At 40.3% G+C, this 23,148-nt stretch overlaps 1 protein-coding gene across 1 annotated transcript in view; it reads right to left on the reverse strand.

Annotated features, from left to right (window-relative positions):
- Window positions 1–4,929: 4,929 nt before the first annotated feature.
- vwa8 (von Willebrand factor A domain containing 8) overlaps window positions 4,930–23,148 on the reverse strand; it is a 158,199-nt gene continuing 139,980 nt past the window's right edge. The window contains 6 exon segments of the mRNA XM_051959410.1: window positions 4,930–7,719; window positions 9,826–10,064; window positions 11,380–11,478; window positions 13,528–13,686; window positions 14,184–14,309; window positions 18,222–18,330. Coding sequence (XP_051815370.1) covers window positions 7,611–7,719; window positions 9,826–10,064; window positions 11,380–11,478; window positions 13,528–13,686; window positions 14,184–14,309; window positions 18,222–18,330 — 841 coding nt within the window. The 3' untranslated portion in view covers window positions 4,930–7,610.

The following is a 23,148-nucleotide window of genomic DNA, read 5'->3' on the forward strand; positions in this document are numbered from 1 at the left end:
AATGTCAAAACTTTCAGGTTTTCTGTATTTATTCTCCTGTAGTTGAGCTTTTCTTACTTTATATTATTGCCGCTGATTAGACACACATATTTACTCTTCTGTCCTCGTTTGTGCATTTTCTTTTTTTTTTACATCACTTTAATTCATTTTTCTCATATTATGACATCTCTGAGTAAAGCTTATACTGCCCTTTCAAAATAAAGGTCTGTTACTATGTGATCTAAGTATTGACATCTTGGTGTTTATCAAGGCACAGAAGCTTCCTGCACTCCTGACCTCTGTGTTTTGCTCATAAACAGGAAACTCTCACACATGCAGCCATTAGCACATAAACAAACAGACATAAAACCCACACATGATGCACATGTGTGTTTTTAGGAAATTCTCAGGGCTGTTAGCCTGGTAACTTTCATGCAGCAACAAACAGAGCAGTAAAAGATCCCAAATAATCTGGATAATTAAACCAACGAGCCAACCAACCAGTAAACCATCCATCCATCCAAGACATGACATGGTCTGAATCTTGAATCTGACAGCAGAAAGTTTCTGAAAATAGCCACAACCACATTTTCTGCTGAATTTCCTCAAGCCTGCACAAAATAGACACTGACTCACACAGAATTAGATCATGCAAAGCTGTAACACAAAGCTGACACTGACTAACTCCTGCAACACCCCGCCGGTCTAGACACCTTATCTCTGAGCTGTCATCACTCTGTGGTTTTTAGAGTCGGAGCAGGTGTGAATCTCAGGTAAATGTGAGGATTAAGTCATCCTGAGTGGGTTTGTCATCCACTAATCCAGGCTGATAAACTGTAGGTGAGTAAAGATGAAAGTGGAGCAGCTTGTAATTACACCACAGAGCCCTATTTTAACAGGCTGCTGCACAAACACACAACATCAAGGGAAATAAACAACTTTTTCATTCAACACCAGAACAAACCTAGCCTAGCCGCGCTAGACCCATGTTCTGAAGACGCAAGGGTCTAGGCACGCTCGACAGGGAGGGAGGCGGGCTAAAAGGTTGTCAATCAAATCACTCTGCAGCAATTGGGTAGGTAAACAACCAATCAACGCAATGAATAGGCTCCTAGAGCGCCGGAAATCAGAGGATGCGGTAGTTCGTTGAAGCCTTATTTATACAGTCAATGGGTGAAGCTCATAGGCGTCAGTTTAGGGGGGGACGGTGGGGACGTGTCCCCCCCACTTTTTGTCAGGGGTCATTTTGTCTCCAACACATTCAAATTCTTCACATGTAAGCCGTTGTAAACCCAGTTATTTTCAGTAGTATAGAAAATTCCGACGCTCCTGAACGCACCATCTGCACTCGGCGGAGAGTTGCACAGACATGCAGCACACCTTCGTGAGGTTAAAAAAAAAAACAAAGAAAAACGCGTAGATGCTAAATTTGCGCCTGTGCCAAGTGGAAGCTCCGACCTGAGGCGTGCAGGGGCAAAATTTCGGCCCGGGAGAATTAGTACTATAGCGGCCCACAGACCCCTCTACCCACATATACCGATAGCTCAGCAGCTTGAGCCTCTTCCTTTGGTGTGGTGGTTGTGAGTTCGAGCCCAGCTTCCGTCAGTTCTTCGACATTTTCTCAAAGTGCTATGGTCTCCATCCCCCCCACTTTTAAAAACAAACTGACGCCCTTGGTGAAGCTCAAGTATATTACAGACATGTTAACAGAAAGATTATTCAGAGTCGGTGCTAATGGAGCTCAACGACTGTTGTCGTTTTGTTGTCGACCCTGGCAGAGAATTAAATTCGTTGCCGTGGGTTGTCTAGTGCGGCTAGGCTAGAACAAACCTAGAATCAGGCACTGGTCAGATTGGAGATTTTTTTGACGTTTTGTTTCCAATAACATGTCTTCTTTTAGACTAATGGAAAGAAAACACATGTATCTAATTAACTGCACTTTGTCTATTTATGTCAACAATAACACATCTTTAAAGGCTGTTCAACAAAAAAATAGTTTTTCATGTTCTGAGTCAGAAAGCTCATTGATGAAGCTTTTAAGTAGAATCATTATTATTATTAGTTACATATTTGAACTTGTTTTCACTATATATTGTGTAATCTTGCCCTTCATCAGGTGAATCATTTTCTTATTTCATTATTTTAATTATACTTTTGATGCTTATTAACCAACCAACCAAAAACTTGTAGTACAATAAATCATTTTCTTATTGTAAATACATTTTTTTTTTGGATGTTTCATTGTTCAACCTTTAAATTTACCCACTTTATCTGTAAATGCATCTGTTGTCCAGGTGAATTTATTGGCAGTTCTCTGTTTGACAGTCTGAGATGACAATTTCAAAATTATGATGAGTGAAAAATGTACAAGAAATGCTAGAAAACCATAAAAATGTGGAACAGTAAAAGGGGACCTTGGAATTTCTTAAAATGTTCAGAAGCATCAAGTTTAAAGGAAAGGACACATAGAATGGTCAGAGATACTAAGATTAACTTAACGCTACTTGTTTTCAGACATTATTTTAAGGTTCTGTTTGCCTTTATGGTAACATTCCATGTGAGAAGTAAAAATAAATTAATAAATAAAGGAAAAGAAGCATCACTAGTTAGATGCAGCTTTCTTGGAATAAAACCCTCTAGATGACAAGACGGGATCTCATTTTGTTCATAAACATGTCAGAAAAAAAGCACATAAACACCCCTCAGTGCTCTGAATAAAGGAATAAAAGGTGTTGAAGCATACAAACCTGACATCACCACCATCAGCTGATCCCCACAGCTCCACCCAGCTGTGTTCAGGCCTGGAGCTGCTGGTCGTTCTGGCTGCAGCGGTGAGGGTGGGCTGCGGTCCACTCAACACTTCATTACAACACATGGAAAAAGTGACCACGAGGAAACGAGGGGGGAAGCCGAGCCGCTGGGAGATTCTAAGAAGTTCCTCAGTTTCTAAGTACCCGGTGCTTCTGGCCTGCTGCAGAAAAATATACAACATAATAACACAGTGTGGACACAAACTGCACAGAACTCCTGGTTTTACTAATAATACCACAGTAAATATGCCGTTGTTGCTGAGGATGACGTTTTAGTGGATGACTGATGCAATAAACCTCGATTTAAATGTTTGTTTACGGCTTTTAAATGCGTAACCCTCTGAACTCCTAACAGTTTCTGGGCCTTTTTTAAATTCTGAAGCATTTTTTTTTTCACTGTGGGCTCATTTTTCACTGCAATATAAAGTCCTGCACCTCTATAGAAACAGAACAACCCTGACTAGAAGTAGAGATAATTCAGAAATACTGTCATAAATCATTAAAGAAAAAAATAAGCAAAAAGTTAGATTTCTTTGCTTATTTGTCTTACAAATATTGAAAAAAAATGGAGCTAGCATGTCCAAAAGTTTTGCCCACAGGTTTTTACCAATACTGGAAAGAAGACATAATGATTCTACTACTATAGTTGTTTTACTCCTTTTTATTCTGTTTCCACACTATGCTTTGTGTGAACACTGCCTGCAGTTCAGCCAAAAAGTCATCTACATTTTCCCTCAAATGACTGTTGGTTGAAGCTGAGTAGATGAGATTTTTTTTTTTACAGGATCTGGTTAGAGCAAACGGTATATTTAGCAATTTTTATTTTGCCACATGTCAAATAAAGTGATTTTGGATGAAATATTGTAATTTTAAACTGAAATTAGGTGAATTTTCCAGCAGAACTGCATGCCACATATGCATGCCACTGTTTTTCTTGAGAGTTCACGTCCTGGAATAGCTACCAATCTGGTTTTACTGTTTATTTGTGTATCATGTATCTGTTTTATATAATTTTTACATTTTGTATGGCGGTTACCTTGGCCTGGTCTCCCTGGTAGATGAGATTTCTCATCTCAACGGGACTTCCTGATTAAATAAAGGAAAATAAAATAAAGAAATTAGGTCAAGGACAGTCGGAAAGTTTAAAGTTTCATGATTCTTCACTCCACTAAATGGTGTACTTTTGCGATTTTTAAAAAAATAATATGGCTTTTAAGCAGGTTTTGGGGCTCAGAGGTAGGATGCAAAGGTGCTAAGAATAATGAGAATAATTTGTGACTGTACTTATTTTTCATAGAACCCACTGAGTTTTTAGTGTCAAACAACCGTTTAAATACATGAAGTCTATTTAAAAAAAGCAAAATTGGACAAATAAAATCAGGAGATAGTTGTTTCTTATCTATGTGATTCATCAGGTAATAACCCATGTATTACGCCATGTATGTTGTCAAATAGGTACATTTCACAACTCCTCAAGGTCTCTTAGACCCTCACAACAACTACTTTTACACCCATTTCAGGTGTTATCATCCAATTAAATCATCTTTGCCAAACTTTCCCAAACACAATAGCTTTGTTTGAACTTAGTTCTCCTGAACTCCCTCTTGCTGTTGTTGAATAAACCTCTAAAAAGCTTGTCTCTGTAAATCAAAGTTCCTAATTTACACTTTTTTCAATGAAAATAATCCCGTCAATGCAGCTCAAGCACAGCAACTCACCGACTTGAACACTTTAAAACTACTTTACACAATGTCAAGTTGTAATATTAAAGTAATTCAGCCTTACATATTTCAACCAGAAACTGATTCTGAAGAAGAATGACACAGAAAGCTCCACCAGGATTGGTTCTTCAGGTTTGTGACATATGAAACCTAGGAAGTCTGAATCTGTGTTTTTGTGACTGTTATTAGTACACTGCAGGTTTGAGGTAGAAACACCAAAACATGTTTTTGACTGCGTGTTTCACTCATGATGCATCTTCTAGCAAATAAAAAACACATTATGGACATGTGAACAGGGTAAAACATGGGATTTTCACCAAAGAGAGTCTCATTTACAAATTGAACTCACGTTTTTAACCTGGTTCCTGTTTCTATTGCTTTTCTGTCCGTACAATACGCTTAAATAAACCACTTGCAAGTGTCGTTAATATGATTTATTAGAATTTTGTACATTACTTTTACAATTTATCACACGATAAATTCACAACATTGTACAATTAAATAGTCCTAACTATATTCAAAGTGTGTTAATGTGCTGCTATACACATTTTTAAATGTCGTCCAAATAGAACTTTGATCTGTGATAGAGAGGAGATTAAAGTGGGTTAATAGAAAACAAGGACATCCGTCTGACACAGTGGGATCAATACAGACTGATAGATGGCTGTATTGATCCCATCAGCGCAGAATAGTGGTAACCAGGGATAGATACTGATATGTTTAGTTGATCTCTAAGCATGAACAAGTAAGATTTCTGTAGTGATTTGGATCGCAGTGGCTGTAAGTGTAGGGGAAAGAGCATGAAGAGTGGGACGAAGGTTGATCCGAGACTCCAGAAGTCTGGCAGCCAGGAAGGAAAAGGGCTTGTGCGTGTTGACATAGATGCTGTAGAGAACACACACATGGACTCACACAGCAGGGGGTTGTGCAACAGCGGCGGCCTTTAAAGAGCGTGTGCAGTCAGGTGGGAAATTCCCCGGTCACAGTCCCGGCATTCCTCAGGAGCCGAGTTCTATCCGCCGGGCTCATTGAAGTGCCAGAGGGCCGCGTTCGTGCCACCCTTCCTGCGAGTGTCGGCGCGTTTTTGTGTGACACACGATGAACGAGGAGGAAATCCAAAATAAGTGGGGCTGTGTCAAGTTCGCGACCCTTCCCCCGCCCTCCACCTCCCACCGAGTTTCTGTCGACCAGAAATAGGCCAAAGTCTGTGTGCGTCACCTCGCTGGAAAACACAATTAAAAACAACAACAGGTTACGTTTGAGTGTTTGATCCCCACATGGGGTCGGGGTCTGGCTCCAGGCGTTTTATAATAACACAACCACTGTAGTCACGCCGCACAACATCACAGGATGACCGTACCTAGCTGCAAAACATGAGTTAGCTCTGTCACGCTAACGCAACACCGTCACATGCTGGCAACGGGCCGTAGGCTTTAATAAATACAGCCTTGTTTCCAGTCTCCAGATCTGATAGGGTCATGAGTTCTGATACAGAAGGCAAATTAAAGGAGAATTCTGCTGGATTTCAACCTGAAATGTTTGCAGTTATTAGGGCTATTGTGGCTCTAACGGTACGTAGCCACGGCAGCATTTCTGGACACCCAACACTTTCTGCACCTGACTGAAGGACGCCTTCACCAGCTGTCTGTTTCTGGGTTTCAGATCTGACCAACACAACAGCTTCTTTGGGGAAAGCTCACTAAAATATACTTCTTAAAGCATTTAAAGTGAAAAATAATGCCAAAGCTGGGTCAAAGTGTGGTGATTATACCTTCTCCACCTGCTCTGCTCACTATTTGTGGGCCCCTGTGATTTCTTCTTCCTCTTTCCCAAAATTAAATTCAAGGAAAACAGTTGCTGTTTGGACACAGTTTAGAAGATTCAGCTCACCACAGATAGAACTTTGCATTTTTACATAACTGGACATCCAGGCGTTGCAGGAGCTCTGTGAGCAGAGTATCACTGCACACACATTCTGAACTTTTTGATCAACAATTGTACTTTTTAGATGAGCTGAGTCATGCTAGACGCCCCTGATTAGCATAAAGTTGCCTAAGACTCAATTTTATGCAAATGAGGAAGAGGAAACATGTCTGGAAATGCACCATGACGCTACCAGGACGCACTGCACGGATGTGTACATAGATATTAAACAGGAAGCACTGAATAACGAATCCTGTGCACTACTTTGAAATGCAATTGAACACAGACTTCTAAAAGCTTTTCAAGAGTTTCCAGAGGGGTCGAGTCATGCTATGTGCCCCTGATTAGCATAAAGTAGACCAGATCTAAACTTTATGCTAATGAGGAACAGGAGCTATGTCTGGAAATGATGCTCGAAGAACGCATTGAACGATCGCTTACAATCAATAGGAAACGTTGAAATGACGACTCCTGTGGACACGAACCATCAGAGTCACGCTAACTTGATAACTGATGATAATTTAGCATGAGATCCCTGTATCTTTCCAAAGAAGGTGGATTGTTTTTTACAAGAATCATCTTTTGTTTTCGGGTTGGACAGCCTGACATTTTTCTAACTGTACTAGCTTTCTCTGGATGAAAAGCCGATGGTCTTTTCTTCCAGTTGACGTTGGGACGGTCAAACATCATCTCCAGTCTTAGTTCTACAGCTAGATTCTTCTCATGTGTGGACACATTGAGGTTTTCACAGTAAAAGTCCGACTCTCACATGGAAACAAAGTGGTGTATCTCTAATGCAAAATGCTTCTTCTAGGTTGCTAATTTCTCTGTTTAACGTCAGTCAGATTGAAAAGAAATATTAAAATGATTCATGTAATAATCAGTTTTCTTTGAGAAGCTGCAGGCTAGCTGCTGCTGCTAACCAGCCCTGATAAATGCATTTCACATGCTGTTCTGTGTGACTCCTCGTTTGCCCTGAATGTCTACAACAAAGACAAAGAGAGCAAAGTCTGCAGGACACTTCCAGCCTTGTTAGTCATATTAATAGGAAACACACCAGGATGAGATCAACCAGAGTTCTCCTGAAAGGACACATCTTGATAAGTCACTGCCAAAGACTGACGAATTTTGAGGTTTTGAGTGTGTTAGATAAGAAACAAACGCTTGTGTGTGTGTTTCAGGCACTGGACAGCATTGTGGATGTGAAGATCTGCTGCAGTATTTGGGGGATCTGCTTGGTATCCATGGCAACAAAGGATCTCCCAGCTGGAAGCGTCTTTTGGAGTCTGAAACAGCAACAACAACAAAAAAAGATACAAGTTTGGGGTTAAACAGAGGAACTGAACTTTAGGATTAGCTTCATTTCCCAAAATAAAAAGACGGACCGAGTGCTTGTAGGCTGTGTGAATTGGTTCTTGACATTTCCTCTGAAAGAGTACAGTGTGTGAATGAAAGGGGCTGCGCATGAAAGGAACAAAACAACTCAGCTGCTTCCGCTGAATTTTAATCACTTATACCCTCGGATGTGCTTATGCAATTCTACTTTTTGAAATCCTTAACCCTCACAACCCCTAAACCGGCCAAGAGTTTCAAAAGTATGTGTTTTTTTTAAACATATGCCCAAAATTGAATCATTATTCAGAGCCAGAAACAGAAAAACAGATAAAATTGTCACATTTGAACTTGTAGGAGCTTCAGCCGATGATAACTGGACTTTTCTTTTTGGTTGTTGAAGTGATTTCATGTCAAATAATTTTATTCGACGTCTCATTTAAAAATTCACCAAAAATAACCTGTTTTCACTAATCACATTCCACAAAAAATAAAAAAATCTGTGCTTCTCATTGCAACCATAAAGTCATGAGTGATTTAGCTGCAACCAACAGTCACATTACAGAAACTGAGGGATGTTGTTGGATGAACTGCAGGGAGTGTTTACACAGAGCAGAGAGAAGACAAATTAAGAATGCAAACAATAAAATATCTACTGTTTATAGTTACCTTTTATCAAGTATTGGTAACACTTATGGGCAAAATTTTTTGACATTTTAACTTTTTTTTAAAAATTACAAAATATATCAAAGAAATGCAACTTTTGTGTTTTTCTTTTTCAAGTGATTTATGTGATTCTAACTTTTTCATATTAGACAACAGACATTTTTGAGTTTCATCTACTTCAAATCATGGTTGTTCTGTCTCCATAGAGGTGCAACACTTTGTGTTGCAGTGAACAATGAGCCCACAGTGAAGGAAAACGTGACTAGAGTGAGAAAGCACCCAGAAATTACTTTGAGTTCAAAGACTTATAATCAAAGTCAAGACACAAACAACAAAAGTCAGTTAAAATAAATAGAAAAAAATGTCCAAATGTAAAATTACATACCTCTACATCTTTTCATGATTACATTCTCATGTTTGCATGCTCCTAGGACAGGCTGATGTATTACTTTTGGTCCAGTAACTCCATTCTGACATTAACTGTCTTTGAATTTTGAGTTAACTGACCTTGAGTTAAAGAGTAATCCCTGTTTCTCTTTCTTTGCTTTCACTCTTTAGTTTCTTTCTTGCTCTTCCTGCTCTCCTCAGTCACAGAGCAAAGTTCAAAACAGGTCACTGTCGTTGAAGGACCTTCAGCTGCATTCTAACCACAAGGCCAGTGGCTTTCAAAGCCTTTAAAGGCCCAAGAGCCTCAGCAGAGAGGATGTAAGTTTGTCTTGAAGCTACACTAGAAGCCTGGAGCTGCACGTCAATGGGAGGGAGGATCGGACTTAAGGCGGCACTTACCCCTCTTTTGTTCTGCCTGCAAAGCTGAGGACTTAATCCGAGACGGGACAACAAAGGTGAGCAGGGTGAGCAGCAGGCAGGAACATGAGTCTGCCTCAGCTTCGGTCAGTGTTCCACTTAACTTTGAAGTCTAGTTTGTCTTTATTGGCTTTGGATGACTGACTGCAGTCAAGATTAACTTTGAGGAGAGGGTCTTCTGCAGGATCTTTTAAATTGACTCAATCACTACTTTATTACGAGTTCTTTGTATTCCTCCATCCATTTTCCTGCTCCTCTTTCATTACTACCTGCCCTCCCCTTACTACCTTTTCTTCTCTTTCTGGCATCTTTTCAATTCACAACATCTCAGAGCACCTCACAAAGTACGGTGAAGATCTTGAAAGTGTAAACAGAGAAACCCAACAAGTTTCCTTTGGATTCCTTTCAACCAAACACTCAGTGACAGCAGGAAGGAACAAAAAACCTCCCCCTGACATGGAACAAAAAAACCTTTGCAAAAAAAGGGTTGCAGGTTGAGCCTGCAACCCTTTTTGAGCCTGTACCTCAACCTGCAGACGTCTTTGTCTATAACTGTTTGTAGTTCTAATTCCCTGTTCATGACTCCTCACCTATCAGCCTGATCGCCCAGGGATCCGATGAAGATGGCAAAGGCGTTGACCTGCGGGTCGGACGTCAGGACTTGGGCGAACAGTTCAGGCCGGATGCCGTAGCGCTCCAGGTTGGCGTCGCTCAACACCACCACAAAGTGTTCGTCTGCCTCTTCCTGAGCTAGCTCCTTGATGCTGAACGCCGTCCCCTCCAGAGTGTAGTCGCCACTCATGCAGAACTGAGAGTGGGCGTGCATGGTCTACGGGACGGGCAGATACAACAGATATTTGTGAGATGAAGCTGCAGAGATCTGCACCCCAAGGTGTTCTTCATTTTTGAAACTTGATATCAACTGAAACTGACACAAACATGGAGTTGTACTTCTGAAGATGAGTTCTTTGTAGAAATGATAGCAAAACAAGTCTAAACTATCAGCATGGCTTGATACATCTAGATACTGTTGGGATCATAACCATTTAAACCGAGAGCAGGACCAGAGTGTACCAAGACTTTGCAGGGTTAAGATCAAGTTAAGAGCAGGTATACATACAATAAAATGTTTTTGTGCAGAGGCAGATTGCTAACATTAGCTAGCTAGCTAGATTCCCTTATACTTAGTGTACCTCGGCTGATCTGGTCCCTGCCGTCTTGAGTCGGTGTTGCATTACAGAATGTGCAATCTGTCGTGTGTTTTCTTTTGATCAAAGCTTTGCAGATGAACCCTTGTTGGTTTAGAGAGCTACATTTTATTACAGAAGATTTGCCAGATATCTCCTCCTGTCTACTGCATTCACTTTCTAGTAGAATATTTGAGGTGGGGTAGAGAGATGACAGTCACTTAATTCTCAAATTAGAAATGAATCAAGTGTTTGGCTGCATTTAAAACAAGATCTTACAACCAATCACAAAAATGACGTCAACAAATAAAGAGAAGAAGCAGCAGTTTTCAGCGTAGACCTCACAAACATGCTCCTTGTTTTGTTTGACACTAATGTGGTTTATGCATCGTGAATTTGTCCCTCAGGGTTGGACTGCCAACACAAAGTTTTACTGTGACATCTTGAGGAGAAAATTTTACACAAACAACTTCAGCTGTGATGCAATATCATGTGGATGCTAAAAAATGCTGCACAACCAGTCACAGCATTGACTTTTGAGTACATGCAGGTTTTTTTTTGGACACAACACAATCGTGGCCCTATGCCTCACCTGCCCTTTTCAGCAGATTGGGCTCTCAGCGACCTCTTGAAATTCAAGTTCAAAGGTCATGGGTCTCATTGCATTCACAAATAGGGCAGTTTTTGCAAAAGGGGACTTCCTGTGAGCATTATAGGTGTTGCAGGAGCACTGGGAGCAGAGTGTCACTACACAAAGAGGCTACTTGGTGATGGCGGCCACAGTTTTTGATTTTTTTAGGCACGGGCTCTAAATTTTATGATCAGCCCTCGCACATTCAGCTACCTTTGAAAACACTTTTGAAAGAAAGGCCAGAAAAAGACAAACCCCTGTTTTAGTCTGAAGTGGGCATAACTGGCATATAACAAGACATGAGTGGATTGCTAATGAATCTGTACCCTGAGGACTTTGAGCCTCTGTTTGTTATTCTTGGGGGCGTTGTTTGCTGAGACCAACTCGATGTCGTAGCCGTCACCCGAGTGTCCCACGATGTCGTACTGCGTAGAGAAAACAGTTTAAGACAACAGAAGACATGTCAATATTTTAATTGTTACACAACCCAGACATTTATGTAAACCCACATAGTAACATCCTCATACAGCACCTAGAATAGCCCTTTGAATGAAGTGTAAAGACGCAGGTGTGATGGTGCGGAAACTTCAGATCGTAACTTATACAAGGCAATTCTTGCTCTAAACAGAACCCACTACAGTATGCTAACCCTGCCAGACGCATGCATGCCTCCCATAGACCATCCATCATAAGGGACTTACATAAACCCGGGTCAGTCTGGCTCTGTGGACTACAGCCAGCTATTTCAGGACCCAGGTATTTTGTATATGGGCTACTTCTATTAAGAGCAGCTATGTCTGTCGTGGTCAGAAATATGCGACTGTGTGTCTCATCCGTCGCTATCACTGTTGCTGGGTAGGAAGCATTTTTTGTACCTTTTCCAAGCAGCACATTTACCTTTTTTTGTTGCCATTCATATACTAGAAGTCGAGAAATCCTTAAATCCAATTTAAAAAACAATTTAAAATCACTAAAATGTAAGTTTTTATTGGACATGTGAGTTGGGCCTGCGGGGTGAAAAATAAATAGAGCATGAAACTATAAAGTGACAAATTCTTAAGAGTAAAGTTGCATCAAGCCACCTCTATTTACAATCACGGTTTCAAACAGAAATCTGACCTCAGACCATTAATAAATGTGTGTCAGTCTAAGACACACACACAACGTAGGACTGCAGGTGGCATGAAGGAGTGTGTGTGTGTGTGTGTGTGTGTGTGTTATCAGATGCACTTTTATGTAAGTTGTGTTATGCAAAGAGTGCACTCAGACTGACATGTGATGTGGAAATGTGTGTGTGTGATATGTGATCAGTATTAGGTTGGGTTAAGTGTCACTCAGGGGCCAAGAAGTCTGTCTCCCGTCAACGTTTCTGCCCACACATGTCTCCCAGCCGTCCTCTCGTTCACCTCATCTATCCTTCCATCATGATTCGACTCCCCTGGCCGATACCGACTCCTCATTTTCCATTAAAGGTGTCGGCCAACAACAACTGTGCTACATGAAAAACTAGACAAGTTGACGACCTGGATTAACACTGCGACCTCAATATGTTTTGATTCATTAGACCGCAAGGGGGGAAAGTTTATTGACCCCGGAACTGTGTAAATAAAGCCTCATATTGCTAATGTGAAATGAATTTCAGCCCAGAAACAGAGGTTTGGCTGGTTATTTATATTTATTTTATGGCTACTTGAAGCCTGTTACTGCACTTGAAAAAGCAATTTAAGGGGCCTATGCCCACTATTAAATTAAATGAATGGTTTATAAAAGTTCAGTGATTTAGACCAAAACTTTTAAGTTGCAACAACATTTTGATGGGTTGGGTTGACATAATAATCAATCTATTACTTTGCGCAATATAAACTAAAATTTTTGCATTAGTTGATGTTACTTAATGAAGTTGGCTTGTTAACTAATCTTCATGCACTTTTAGCATCCGAGAAACTGAACACCGAGAGGAATACTTGTGTTTTTGAAGGTAATGTCTCCACAACCATAGGAAAATCCTTTGTGTTAGCATGTTGTGCACTAATGTAGCTAACATTAACATTAGCAGGTCAGAACTCTGTGGAAACGGTAACATAAACCTAAATTTGTAACCAATAAACAAGAACTGGATTGTTTACGGTTGTCTTATCTTTTGTTTCAGTGCAACCGAAACTCAGCTGATGTAGCAGCAATACTGATTTTATAACTGCAACATCGTTTGACCGAAGGCCTAAGCTAAAAACAACAGCTGTGCTGAGAATTTAGAGATATTTTCACATAAAATAATCGCTCAGGCATTTTGAGTTGAAAGAGACATTTGTCAAATTGCTGTAAAGGTGCAAAATATGGGACCTGAACCTTCACCTCACATTTTTTACGAGGCAAATAATGCATACACGGCTGCTATCCATCGCCTGACACATTGAGGAACAGTCACTCAGATGGCAGAGGTGGGTTGAGGTCCCACAGCGAATCAGTATCCTCACCTTGAACTTGTGCTCATAGCTCTCCAGAGCCTCCATGACCATACAAACAGCCTCCATGGAGCGCTCCAGCCGGCCGTCCACGCCGTTGAAGCGGTACATGCTGCCCGAAACGTCCGCCAACACACGCAAACGTTTGGGCTTCTGCTGAGGACTGCCCGGCTGTAAACAAGCAAGGTAACAAACACAAAAACACAACAATTTAGAAGAAAATCAGCAGCAACTAATGACTAAGCGCGAGTAAAACACCTACTTTGGAAAGCGAGTCTGGTTTAGCTTTCTTAAAATAACATTCGACACAAGGCCAGGATTTCAAAACTGGGTGCAATTACTTCAATGCGGACCTTCAGGCCAGACCAAAAATATGCAACACTTGGAGCTAAATACGTTAGAAAACCATGCATATTATGGTTAGTGTGTGTTTGTGTGATTACTGTGGGAACTATCTCTGCGCTGCGGGCTCATACATGACAGCACAAGAAACAACTGGAAACCGTGTGTGAGCTCGAGCAGAAACACGATCATCTCGGACACACCGCTGGAATGTACCATCTGACAGATAAAGGTCAAAATTATGTGTGCGAGTCTGGGAGTGTGCAAGGTGTGGCTGATAAAATAAAGAAAAGTTGTTTTGAATATCTACAGCAACCACCACACACCTCTGGGTCCTGCTCTCCTCTGCGTTTATATACAGTCTTCTCTCCGGTTAGCCCATCAATGATTTTAGCATCGTCCAGTTCACCCAGCGCCTGGTTCTTTAGCCACTGCCGCTCCTTCCCTTTAGCCTGCAACACAAGATACATGTTATCTCCCTGTCAGCTGAATAAATAAACACGTTTAAAAATGTGTCTGGGGAAAGACCATTTGGGTTTTGGCGGAGTTTTCAGAGGCAGCAGACTGTGAAACATCCAAACACATTACAGACTGCGTGACAGATTTACATTTTGGTCATGCTAAATAGGAGCTCAGGGCAGCACCTTTCCTCCCACCCATGACCGCTCGACAGGAGCATGCTTTGAACCCGTCTTTTGGGACAAACACTCCACCACTTTCTGATGTGGAAGAAGAGGAAGAGCTACATCACTCTCTCCTGTACTCGGTTTTCTCTCGAAAGGAAGGAGGTCTCCTTTAGATAAAAGCTGTCAAACAAAAGAAGGAACACAAAGCCCCACTCCCCTCCCACTCCGGCTCGCACAGCTAAGTCAGAGATGATATTTGGTTTCAAGTGTTGACAGTTTCTTTACGTAACAGTTGACGTGTGCGCAAACAAAAGAAGAAAGACTAGCCAACGTGAGCCGCAGGTCTTATGACTTCATATTGCTGATAAGCGGCGACATACGTAACACTTGCCATGTTTTTGTGCTACTGAACACAATGTATACATAATTTATGATAAGGAATATAAACAAAAAGCAACAAGTGCAAAAGTAGAAGATGTTTATGTGTTACACAGTGGCTACCGTTTTCTGCTTTTATTGCTTTTCCACACTGAATCATTGTCAATTTATTTTGAAACAAGACTGGAAAAAGATTCTTTCATGTCAAAGTGAAAACAGGTTTGTATAAAGTAATGTCAATAAATAAATAAAAAATAAAACAGACAATAAGTGATTCATCCCATTTTAGTCACCATTTAGTAGCTGCATCTTTGGCTGCTGTTACAGCATTTCACCTGGGTTTTTAGGTCTCAATTAGACCTGCACATCTACACACTTTTTGGCCATTTTACCCCATTTTTCTTTACAAAACTGCTCAGACTCTGTCAGGTTACACAGAGATCATGAGTGAACAGCTTTATTCCAAGTCCAGCTGGAAATTCTCAGTTGGATTGAGGTCTAAGCTCTGCCTCAACCACTCCAGAACATTCTCTTTGTTGTCTTTAAACTATTTCTGTTTAGCTTCGGCTACTTACTTCAGGTCAATATCTTGTTGGAAAACAAATCTACTCTCATGTTGAAGTTCTCTTGCAGACTGCATCAATTCAATTCAATTCAATTTTATTTATATAGCGTCAATTACAGTCAAATCGTCTCAAGACGCTTTACAGAACCCATATGCCTGACCCCCAGAGCAAGCCCAAAGGCGACAGTGGCAAGGAAAACACCCTTTTAACAGGGAAGAAACCTCGAGCAGAACCCGGCTCTATATAGGGGGGACCCATAAACCCATCAGGTTGTCCTACAGGATTTCTCTTTTCTGAATTAATTTTAACCTCTACCTTCACAAGTCTTTCATGGTCTGCTTCTGGATGCATTCCCACATTATGATGCTGCCACCACCATGCTTCCCGTCATGATGCTGCCACCACCATGCTTCACATCATGATGCTGCCACCACCATGCTTCCCGTCATGATGCTGCCACCACCTTGCTTCCCGTCATGATGCTGCCACCACCCTGCTTCACAGTGAAGATGATGTGCAGTGTTTTGGTGTACTCTACAAATCAGTGAAAAGCATTTTTCCTTTCTTTCTGCAGAAAGTGTTTCCTTCTAAGGGCCAAAGAAAGATCTTATCTGAACTGATGCGATCTGTCCTTCTCAAGCAGTCACAAATCCTACCTAAGAAATTCACTTCAAGTTTAACAAGGACTGAAGGACAAGAACACTCTGTATTCAGTGTACAACTAGACAGTTAATCCTCAAACTTCCTGAACCCAATTTCAGCATAAAGAAATACCTCCTTGCTGCTACTCAGCCACAAAATAAAAACTACGGCATATTCTAGCTTTAGGCTGCAGTTTGAAGTCTTTATGGCCAATTTAGAAAATGTAGGTAGTTATTGTTTCATGCTGAGTGCACATGAACTTAAAAGATACCAGATCGGACACAGTGATACCTCATTAATCCAGAAGAACTCATCATAATTTAAGGAAACTTGGTAAGTAATGTCACCTTTGAATCATCTAATAAACAGCAACAACAGATACAACATACTGTCTTCAGTTGTGCCTAAATCACACAATAAATACAACAAATCTTTTCTCTTGAGGGATATCAGTAAAGTTATCTGTCCCTACAGTTAATGAACCTGAATGTAACTGTGCACAGAGATGTTTGACTTTTATGTACAGGTTGCATGTTTAAAATAGGACAACACAACTGGTAAATAGCTTACATTTTCTGACAACATTTAACCAAACGCCATATATGCTCTGACAATAGCACATTATATACATACAGGATGTAAACAGGATTAAATTTGAACTCATCTAAGTGAAAATATTTTAATTACACTGTTTACACAGCTCATAACAAAGCTGGTCAGCATTGTTTTTCCATAACTTCATAACTAAGAGGAGGAGAAAGGGATGAAAAATGAATTATCTCGGGCACTGTAAGCTCAATAAAATCTGATTTATTGGTGCTGAAATGTTGTTGTGACAGACCTAAGTGTGTTAGTATTGCAAAGCTGCATCAGATACAGTTTTCTGTGGAAAGACGTGCTTTGTTTGTTCATGAAATGACCGCATACTGCACAAGGCCGGCCTCAAACGGATATAATTATTATCTTTTAATAAAGATGTTGGTGCAAAAGACTCCAGAAATACAATCTGGATCATAAATATTTGCACAAAGTTTTTGTTTTTAGGCTCAGGTCATTGAATGTGACCAAATATCTTGACTACAATAAAATCTCAGCTTTAATTTCAGTATTTTTCACCAATTTTGAAAGAACTCTGTTTGAGATATGGCACTCCTCGTATGGGACGGCTCTACATGATTTCCTGTGAACTCCTAACAAGTTTGGACATCTCTGCAGCTCTTCTAAATATTGGCAGGAGTAATGTGCTTAGTTATGAAAAACACTAGAATTCCTGGGGCGATGCAGTGTAATCAAATATAAATTGCTCTGTGAATTTTTGGCCGGTTAGGACTAATTTTAAACTCTAAGAATGCTTGACAATATGTGCCCAGGTGTCTATATCTGGCAAGCCGGTCCATTGTTGAGAGATAAATGTCGAGGGCTTTCCCTTGGGGAGACTCCAGCAGATGGAAACAATACACTATCAGTTTATTGAAAGCTTGCCAGTTCTGGTTTGTCGTGCATGTGTGTGTGTGAGTCGTCTTAAATCACTCCTCAGGTATGGTAAAAAATAACATGACTTCACAGCGTCTCGCCTGCTGGGATCGGTATAATCTCCATCATTTTCACAAGCCCGAGGCTACAAGGACAAATACAAACAATAACCAGTGTTCAAAGCTGCACTGCACAACACCTGGATGGAAAACACAAACACACGCACACAAACAGCCGCCCACCACAACACATGCAAACAGAGCTTCACACCTGGACGGCAGAATAATAAAGCAAGGCTCGGTGTCGCTGCTCTGTAATCACCGCTGCATGATTTTCCTCTCGTCACGTGAAAACGCAGCAGAGACGCTCGCCCAAGACACTCGAACAAAGGGAGGAAGGTGGAAACCAAAATAATGAAATGGAGACATCCTGCATTTTTAACCACCGCTCCCCAATTTTCATTCACGTGAACCAATCAGAGCTCTCCTGGGGGACAACGCCTCCATTTTCCGATCTAATGAGGGGTCACATTAGGTCAACCGATTGTCATCTAACATCCTTATGACCCAACAACTGGACAGACTGTCCAATAGGAACCACTTTACTTGAATGTACAGTTTGGGTGGATCAAGTTCAAGCTGTCATTACAAACAAGGAACAAACTCGGAGTGAATCTGACCTGTAAACTGTCCAGGATGATGCGAAGTGACTGAACTTGTCTTCTTACAGCATTGGAAAACCGCTCGTATGTCGCACCATCGTACTCGCTCATATCAATCTCCTTCAACCTAGAGAATAAAAACGCAGAGAGGGAGAGAAAATACAGAGCTTTAGCAATGACTTGACTTTATTTGTAGTATTTCTGTTCCAAAGGGCTTCAACAGACCTCTGTTTTCATAATGGCACGAACCAGACTGACAAGCATAAATACAGACATTAGAAAGTCGACATATTGACACAAATAAAGTTACACCACTTCAATCTGAGACATGTAAACTACATACACACTTGGATGTAGTAGTCTACCATGTTAAAATAAAACAGTGAGCAATTTACCAAACAGGGTACAGAGAAAAACTGGCGAAACAGTTTTAGAAAAAAAACAACAAAAAAACAAAATTACAATTTGATTTAAAAAGAAAAAGGAAAAATTGATAAGTGAGTGTGGCAATCAAGACTACCAAAAAAGTGGATGGTACAAGCAGATGGAAAAATGCTGGCTGAAATGTTTTAGCTAAAATTAATGACTGGTTAGAGAAAGTCATGAATAGTTAGTTCAAAATAAGAAATAATTAGCTAAGAGTAATACACAGTTACCTAAAAGTAACATAGTTAGCCTAAAGTAATAGCTAAAATACAAACAGTAAGCTAAAAGTAATGAATAGCTAGCAAAGACTAACAGTTTACTAAAAGCAATGAAAAGCTAGTTAAAAGGATTAAACAATCACCTAAAAGTAACAAATAGTTAGTTTTTGATTAGGCCAAAGTTCACCAAAACTAATAAAAAACAGTTCGCTAAAAGTAATAAACAGTTCGCCAAAAGTAGAGTTAGCTTTAGTAGCAAGCTAAAGTAATGAAGAATTAGCTAAAATTAATGATGAATTAGCTAAAAGTAATAGTTAGCTAAAAGTAAAAAAAACTGGTTAGCTAAAAGTAATTAAGAGTTATCCAAAACTAACGGTTGAAACAGCTTAAATGTACTAAAAAGTCAGTTAAAAGTAAGTTATAAGTAATATATATTAGCTGTATAAAAGACAGTAATAGACTACATGGCTGACATATTCATCCTTCTCCAAATGGTAGTGAAACCAATGTCAAAACACTGACTGTACAGTTGCATGATAAAGTATTCTAAACATCCATCCAACCATCATTTATACAACGCTTGGTCCTCATTAGGGTCGCATATTCTAAACCTCTATTTGTGTAATTAATTCTGCCAAAATCAAATAAGCACATTTAAAACATGGCAGGAATTTATATGAAGGGGAACTGAAGATTATCTGAAGGCCTGCGTGTGACAAAAAAAGGGAGAGAGAATCAAAGATGTAAACAGTTATGAACAATGCAAGTTCTACAAGTGCGAAACCAAAAGTACTTGGATAAATCCCTGCTTCAGGGCTGCTGCAAACTGTACTTGATTATCCTTTACTTGTTTGCACATGAAACATGTTTTTTAAAATTCTCAAATCGTCAAATGCTACAGCTGATAAATGTTCTTCTAAAAGAGTTTCAATTTTAATTGGAAAATCTAGCAAATCTATGGATGCCGCTGCTTACTGGCTGCAGCAGAGAAGAAGAATATTGTATTTCTTTAGTTAATTTGTACTGCCCGTGTCTTCATGTCCCAGTCAAGTTCGGTAGATGAGGAAAGAAGGAGTGAGTTCAGGACACCTGTGTACTAACTGACACAAAGGTCAGTGTTGTTAAATGTTGCACACCTGTGGACATGACAAGACAGGTGTTCTTTGCCCCCCAAGCTGCTCTTATCGGTATAAACCTCTGTGCAGGTACTTTAGTATCACTTACACAAAGACACTGAATCCTCCATGGACCTGGTGAGGGTTCTACCTCCACTATGTTTGTACAGAAACAGAGTTAGGTGGGTGAAATCTGTGGCAGGTGTCTGAAACTTCTGGTGACAACCAGACCGTGACCACAACACAGATACAGAGCAGCGAACTTCAAAACACAGGCAGAGATTGAAGCCTCTTTCTTTATGTGTCACGGCTTGCAACAAATCAGAGTGTGGATGTGTGTGTATGGCAATGAATATTGTGTAGACTGCAATGCCATCAGCCATGCAATCAAAAGACATCATGCATCCTCGAACCCATAACATCCACATACCTGCAGCAAGTGGATGAATCAAGCTGAATTAAATCACCACAACACCTGGATGTGCATTTTAAAAATCGTAAATTAAGGGAAACAAACCAGTTAGTTCAAAGACAAGCAGACAAACTATGTAGTCTGGGTGAGATTGCATCTAGAACTTGAGCTTGTCGCACCTTGTGCGGTCAAACCTACAGTGCGTACGGAAAGTATTCAGACGCCTTGAAATTTTTCACTCTCTCTGTCATTGCAGCCATTTACCAAAATCAAAAAAGTTCATTTTATTTTTCATTAATGTACACTCAGCACCCCATCTTGACAGAAAAAAAAAAGAAATGTAGACATTTTTGCAAATTTATTAAAAAAGAAAAACTGAAATATCACATGGTCAGAAGTATTCAGACCCTGTGCTCAGTATTGAGTAGAAGTACCCTTTTCAGCTAGTACAGCCATGAGTCTTCTTGGGAATGACGCAACAAGTTTTTCACACCTGGATTTGGGGATCCTCTGCCATTCTTCCTTGCAGATCCTCTCCAGTTCTGTCAGGTTGGATGGTGAACGTTGGTGGACAGTCATTTTGAGGTCTCTCCAGAGATGCTCAATTGGGTTTAGGTCAGGGCTCTGGCTGGGCCAGTCAAGAACGGTCACAGAGTTGTTCTGAAGCCACTCCTTTGTTATTTTAGCTGTGTGCTTAGGGTCATTGTCCTGTTGAAAGGTGAACCTTGGGCCCAGTCTGAGGTCCTGACCACTCTGGAAGAGGTTTTCCTCCAGGATATCTCTGTACTTGGCCACATTCATCCTTCCTTCAATTGCAACCAGTCATCCTGTCCCTGCAGCTGAAGAACACCCCCACAACATGATGCTCCCACCACCATGTTCCACTGTAGGGATTGTATTGGGCAGGTGATGAGCAGTGCCTGCTTTTCTCCACACATACCGTTTAGAATTAACACCAAAAAGTTCAATCTTGGTCTCATCAGACCAGAGAATCTTATTTCTCATAGTCTGGGAGTCCTTCATGTGTTTTTTGGCAAACTCTGTGCAGGCTTTCATGTGTCTTGCACTGAGGAGAGGCTTCCGTCGGGCCACTCTGCCATAAAGCCCCGACTGGTGGAGGGCTGCAGTGATAGTTGACTTTGTGGAACTTTCTCCTATCTCCCGACTGCATCTCTGGAGCTCAGCCACAGTGATCTTTGGGTTCTTCTTTACCTCTCTCACCAAGGCTCTTCTCCCACCGTTGCTCAGTTTGGCTGGACGGCCAGGTCTAGGAAGAGTTGTGGTCGTCCCAAACTTCTTCCATCTGAGGATTATGGAGGCCACTGTGCTCTTAGGAACCTTGAGTGCTGCAGAAATTCTTTTATAACCTTGGCCAGATCTGTGCCTTGCCACAATTCTGTCTCTGAGCTCCTTGGGCAGTTCCTTCCACCTCATGATTGTCATTTGCTCTGACATGCACTGTGAGCTGTAAGGTCTTATATAGACAGGTGTGTGCCTTTCCTAATCAAGTCCAGTCAGTTTAATTAAACACAGCTGGACTCCAATAAAGCAGCAGAACCATCTCGAGGAGGATCAGAAGAAATGGACAGCATGTGAGTAAATATGAATGTCGCTGCAAAGGCTCTGAATACTTCTAACCATGTGATATTTCAGTTTTTCTTTTTTAATAAATTTGCACAAATTTCTACATTTCTGTTTTTTCTGTCAAGATGGGGTGCTGAGTGTACATTAATGAGAAATAAAATGGACTTTTTTGATTTTGGCAAATGGCTGCAATGACACAGAGAGTGACAAATTTCAAGGGGTCTGAATACTTTCTGTACCCACTGTAAACGCATGAAGGACAACAAAGAGTCGAAGATAAACTACAGTTCACTAAAAGTAATGAAGAGATAATGAAAGAAATAGTTAGCTACAAGTAACAAACAGTTAACTAAAAGTGACCAAGAGTTCTTTAAAAGAAATTAATAGTTTTCTAAAAGTGATGAATAGTCAGCTAATAGGTGGTAGACTGTTAGATAAAAGCAGTTAATAGCTAGTTAAAAGTAATAATGCCATCTGAAAGTAATGAAAGGTTAACTGAAAGCAATAAAAACTAAGCTGAGCGTAATGAATAGCTTGCTAAAAGTAATGAATACCTTATTAAAAGTAATAGACAGTCAGCTAAAAGTAATGAATAGCTAGCTAAAAGCAACGAACAGTTGGCTAAAAGTGATGAAAAGCAAAATAAAAGTAATAAATAGTTTACTAAAAGTAATGAATAGTTAGCTAAAAGTAATGAATAGTCTGCTAAAAGTATTGGGGAGTTAGCTCCAATAATAATTAGCTAAAGGCAATTAACAGCGAGCTAAAAATAATGACTCACTGGCTAAAAAAAATGGATGAAATCAGTTAAGTGTAGTCAAATTTGGCTTAAAGTGATAGATGCTCAGCTAAAATTAAATCATAAATAAAATTGTCATTGGCTCAACAATATCCAGTGTTAAGCACTACAACAACAGCCATCTGGGAATAACCCATTATTTCTGGTAGCAATGGCTACAGATTACCTGTGAATACCCTAGACTACATCTTATTTCATGTATACTGTACATTTAAGGGAAATCTTATAAAGAAAAAAAGTAGTCAGTGTGGCTGCATTTTGAACCAGAAAGTCGAGTATAAACTTTCCAGATCGTCTAAAACAGCAGCTAACTTGTTTCAGTTAAGTTCCTCAGAAGTTCCAGGGCTGGACTGCCAGTTGATCTATTTTCAGAAATCATACGTGCAGCTGG

The sequence above is a fragment of the Acanthochromis polyacanthus genome, chromosome 14 (genome assembly GCF_021347895.1).
Source record: "Acanthochromis polyacanthus isolate Apoly-LR-REF ecotype Palm Island chromosome 14, KAUST_Apoly_ChrSc, whole genome shotgun sequence".
Taxonomy (NCBI): domain Eukaryota; kingdom Metazoa; phylum Chordata; class Actinopteri; family Pomacentridae; genus Acanthochromis; species Acanthochromis polyacanthus.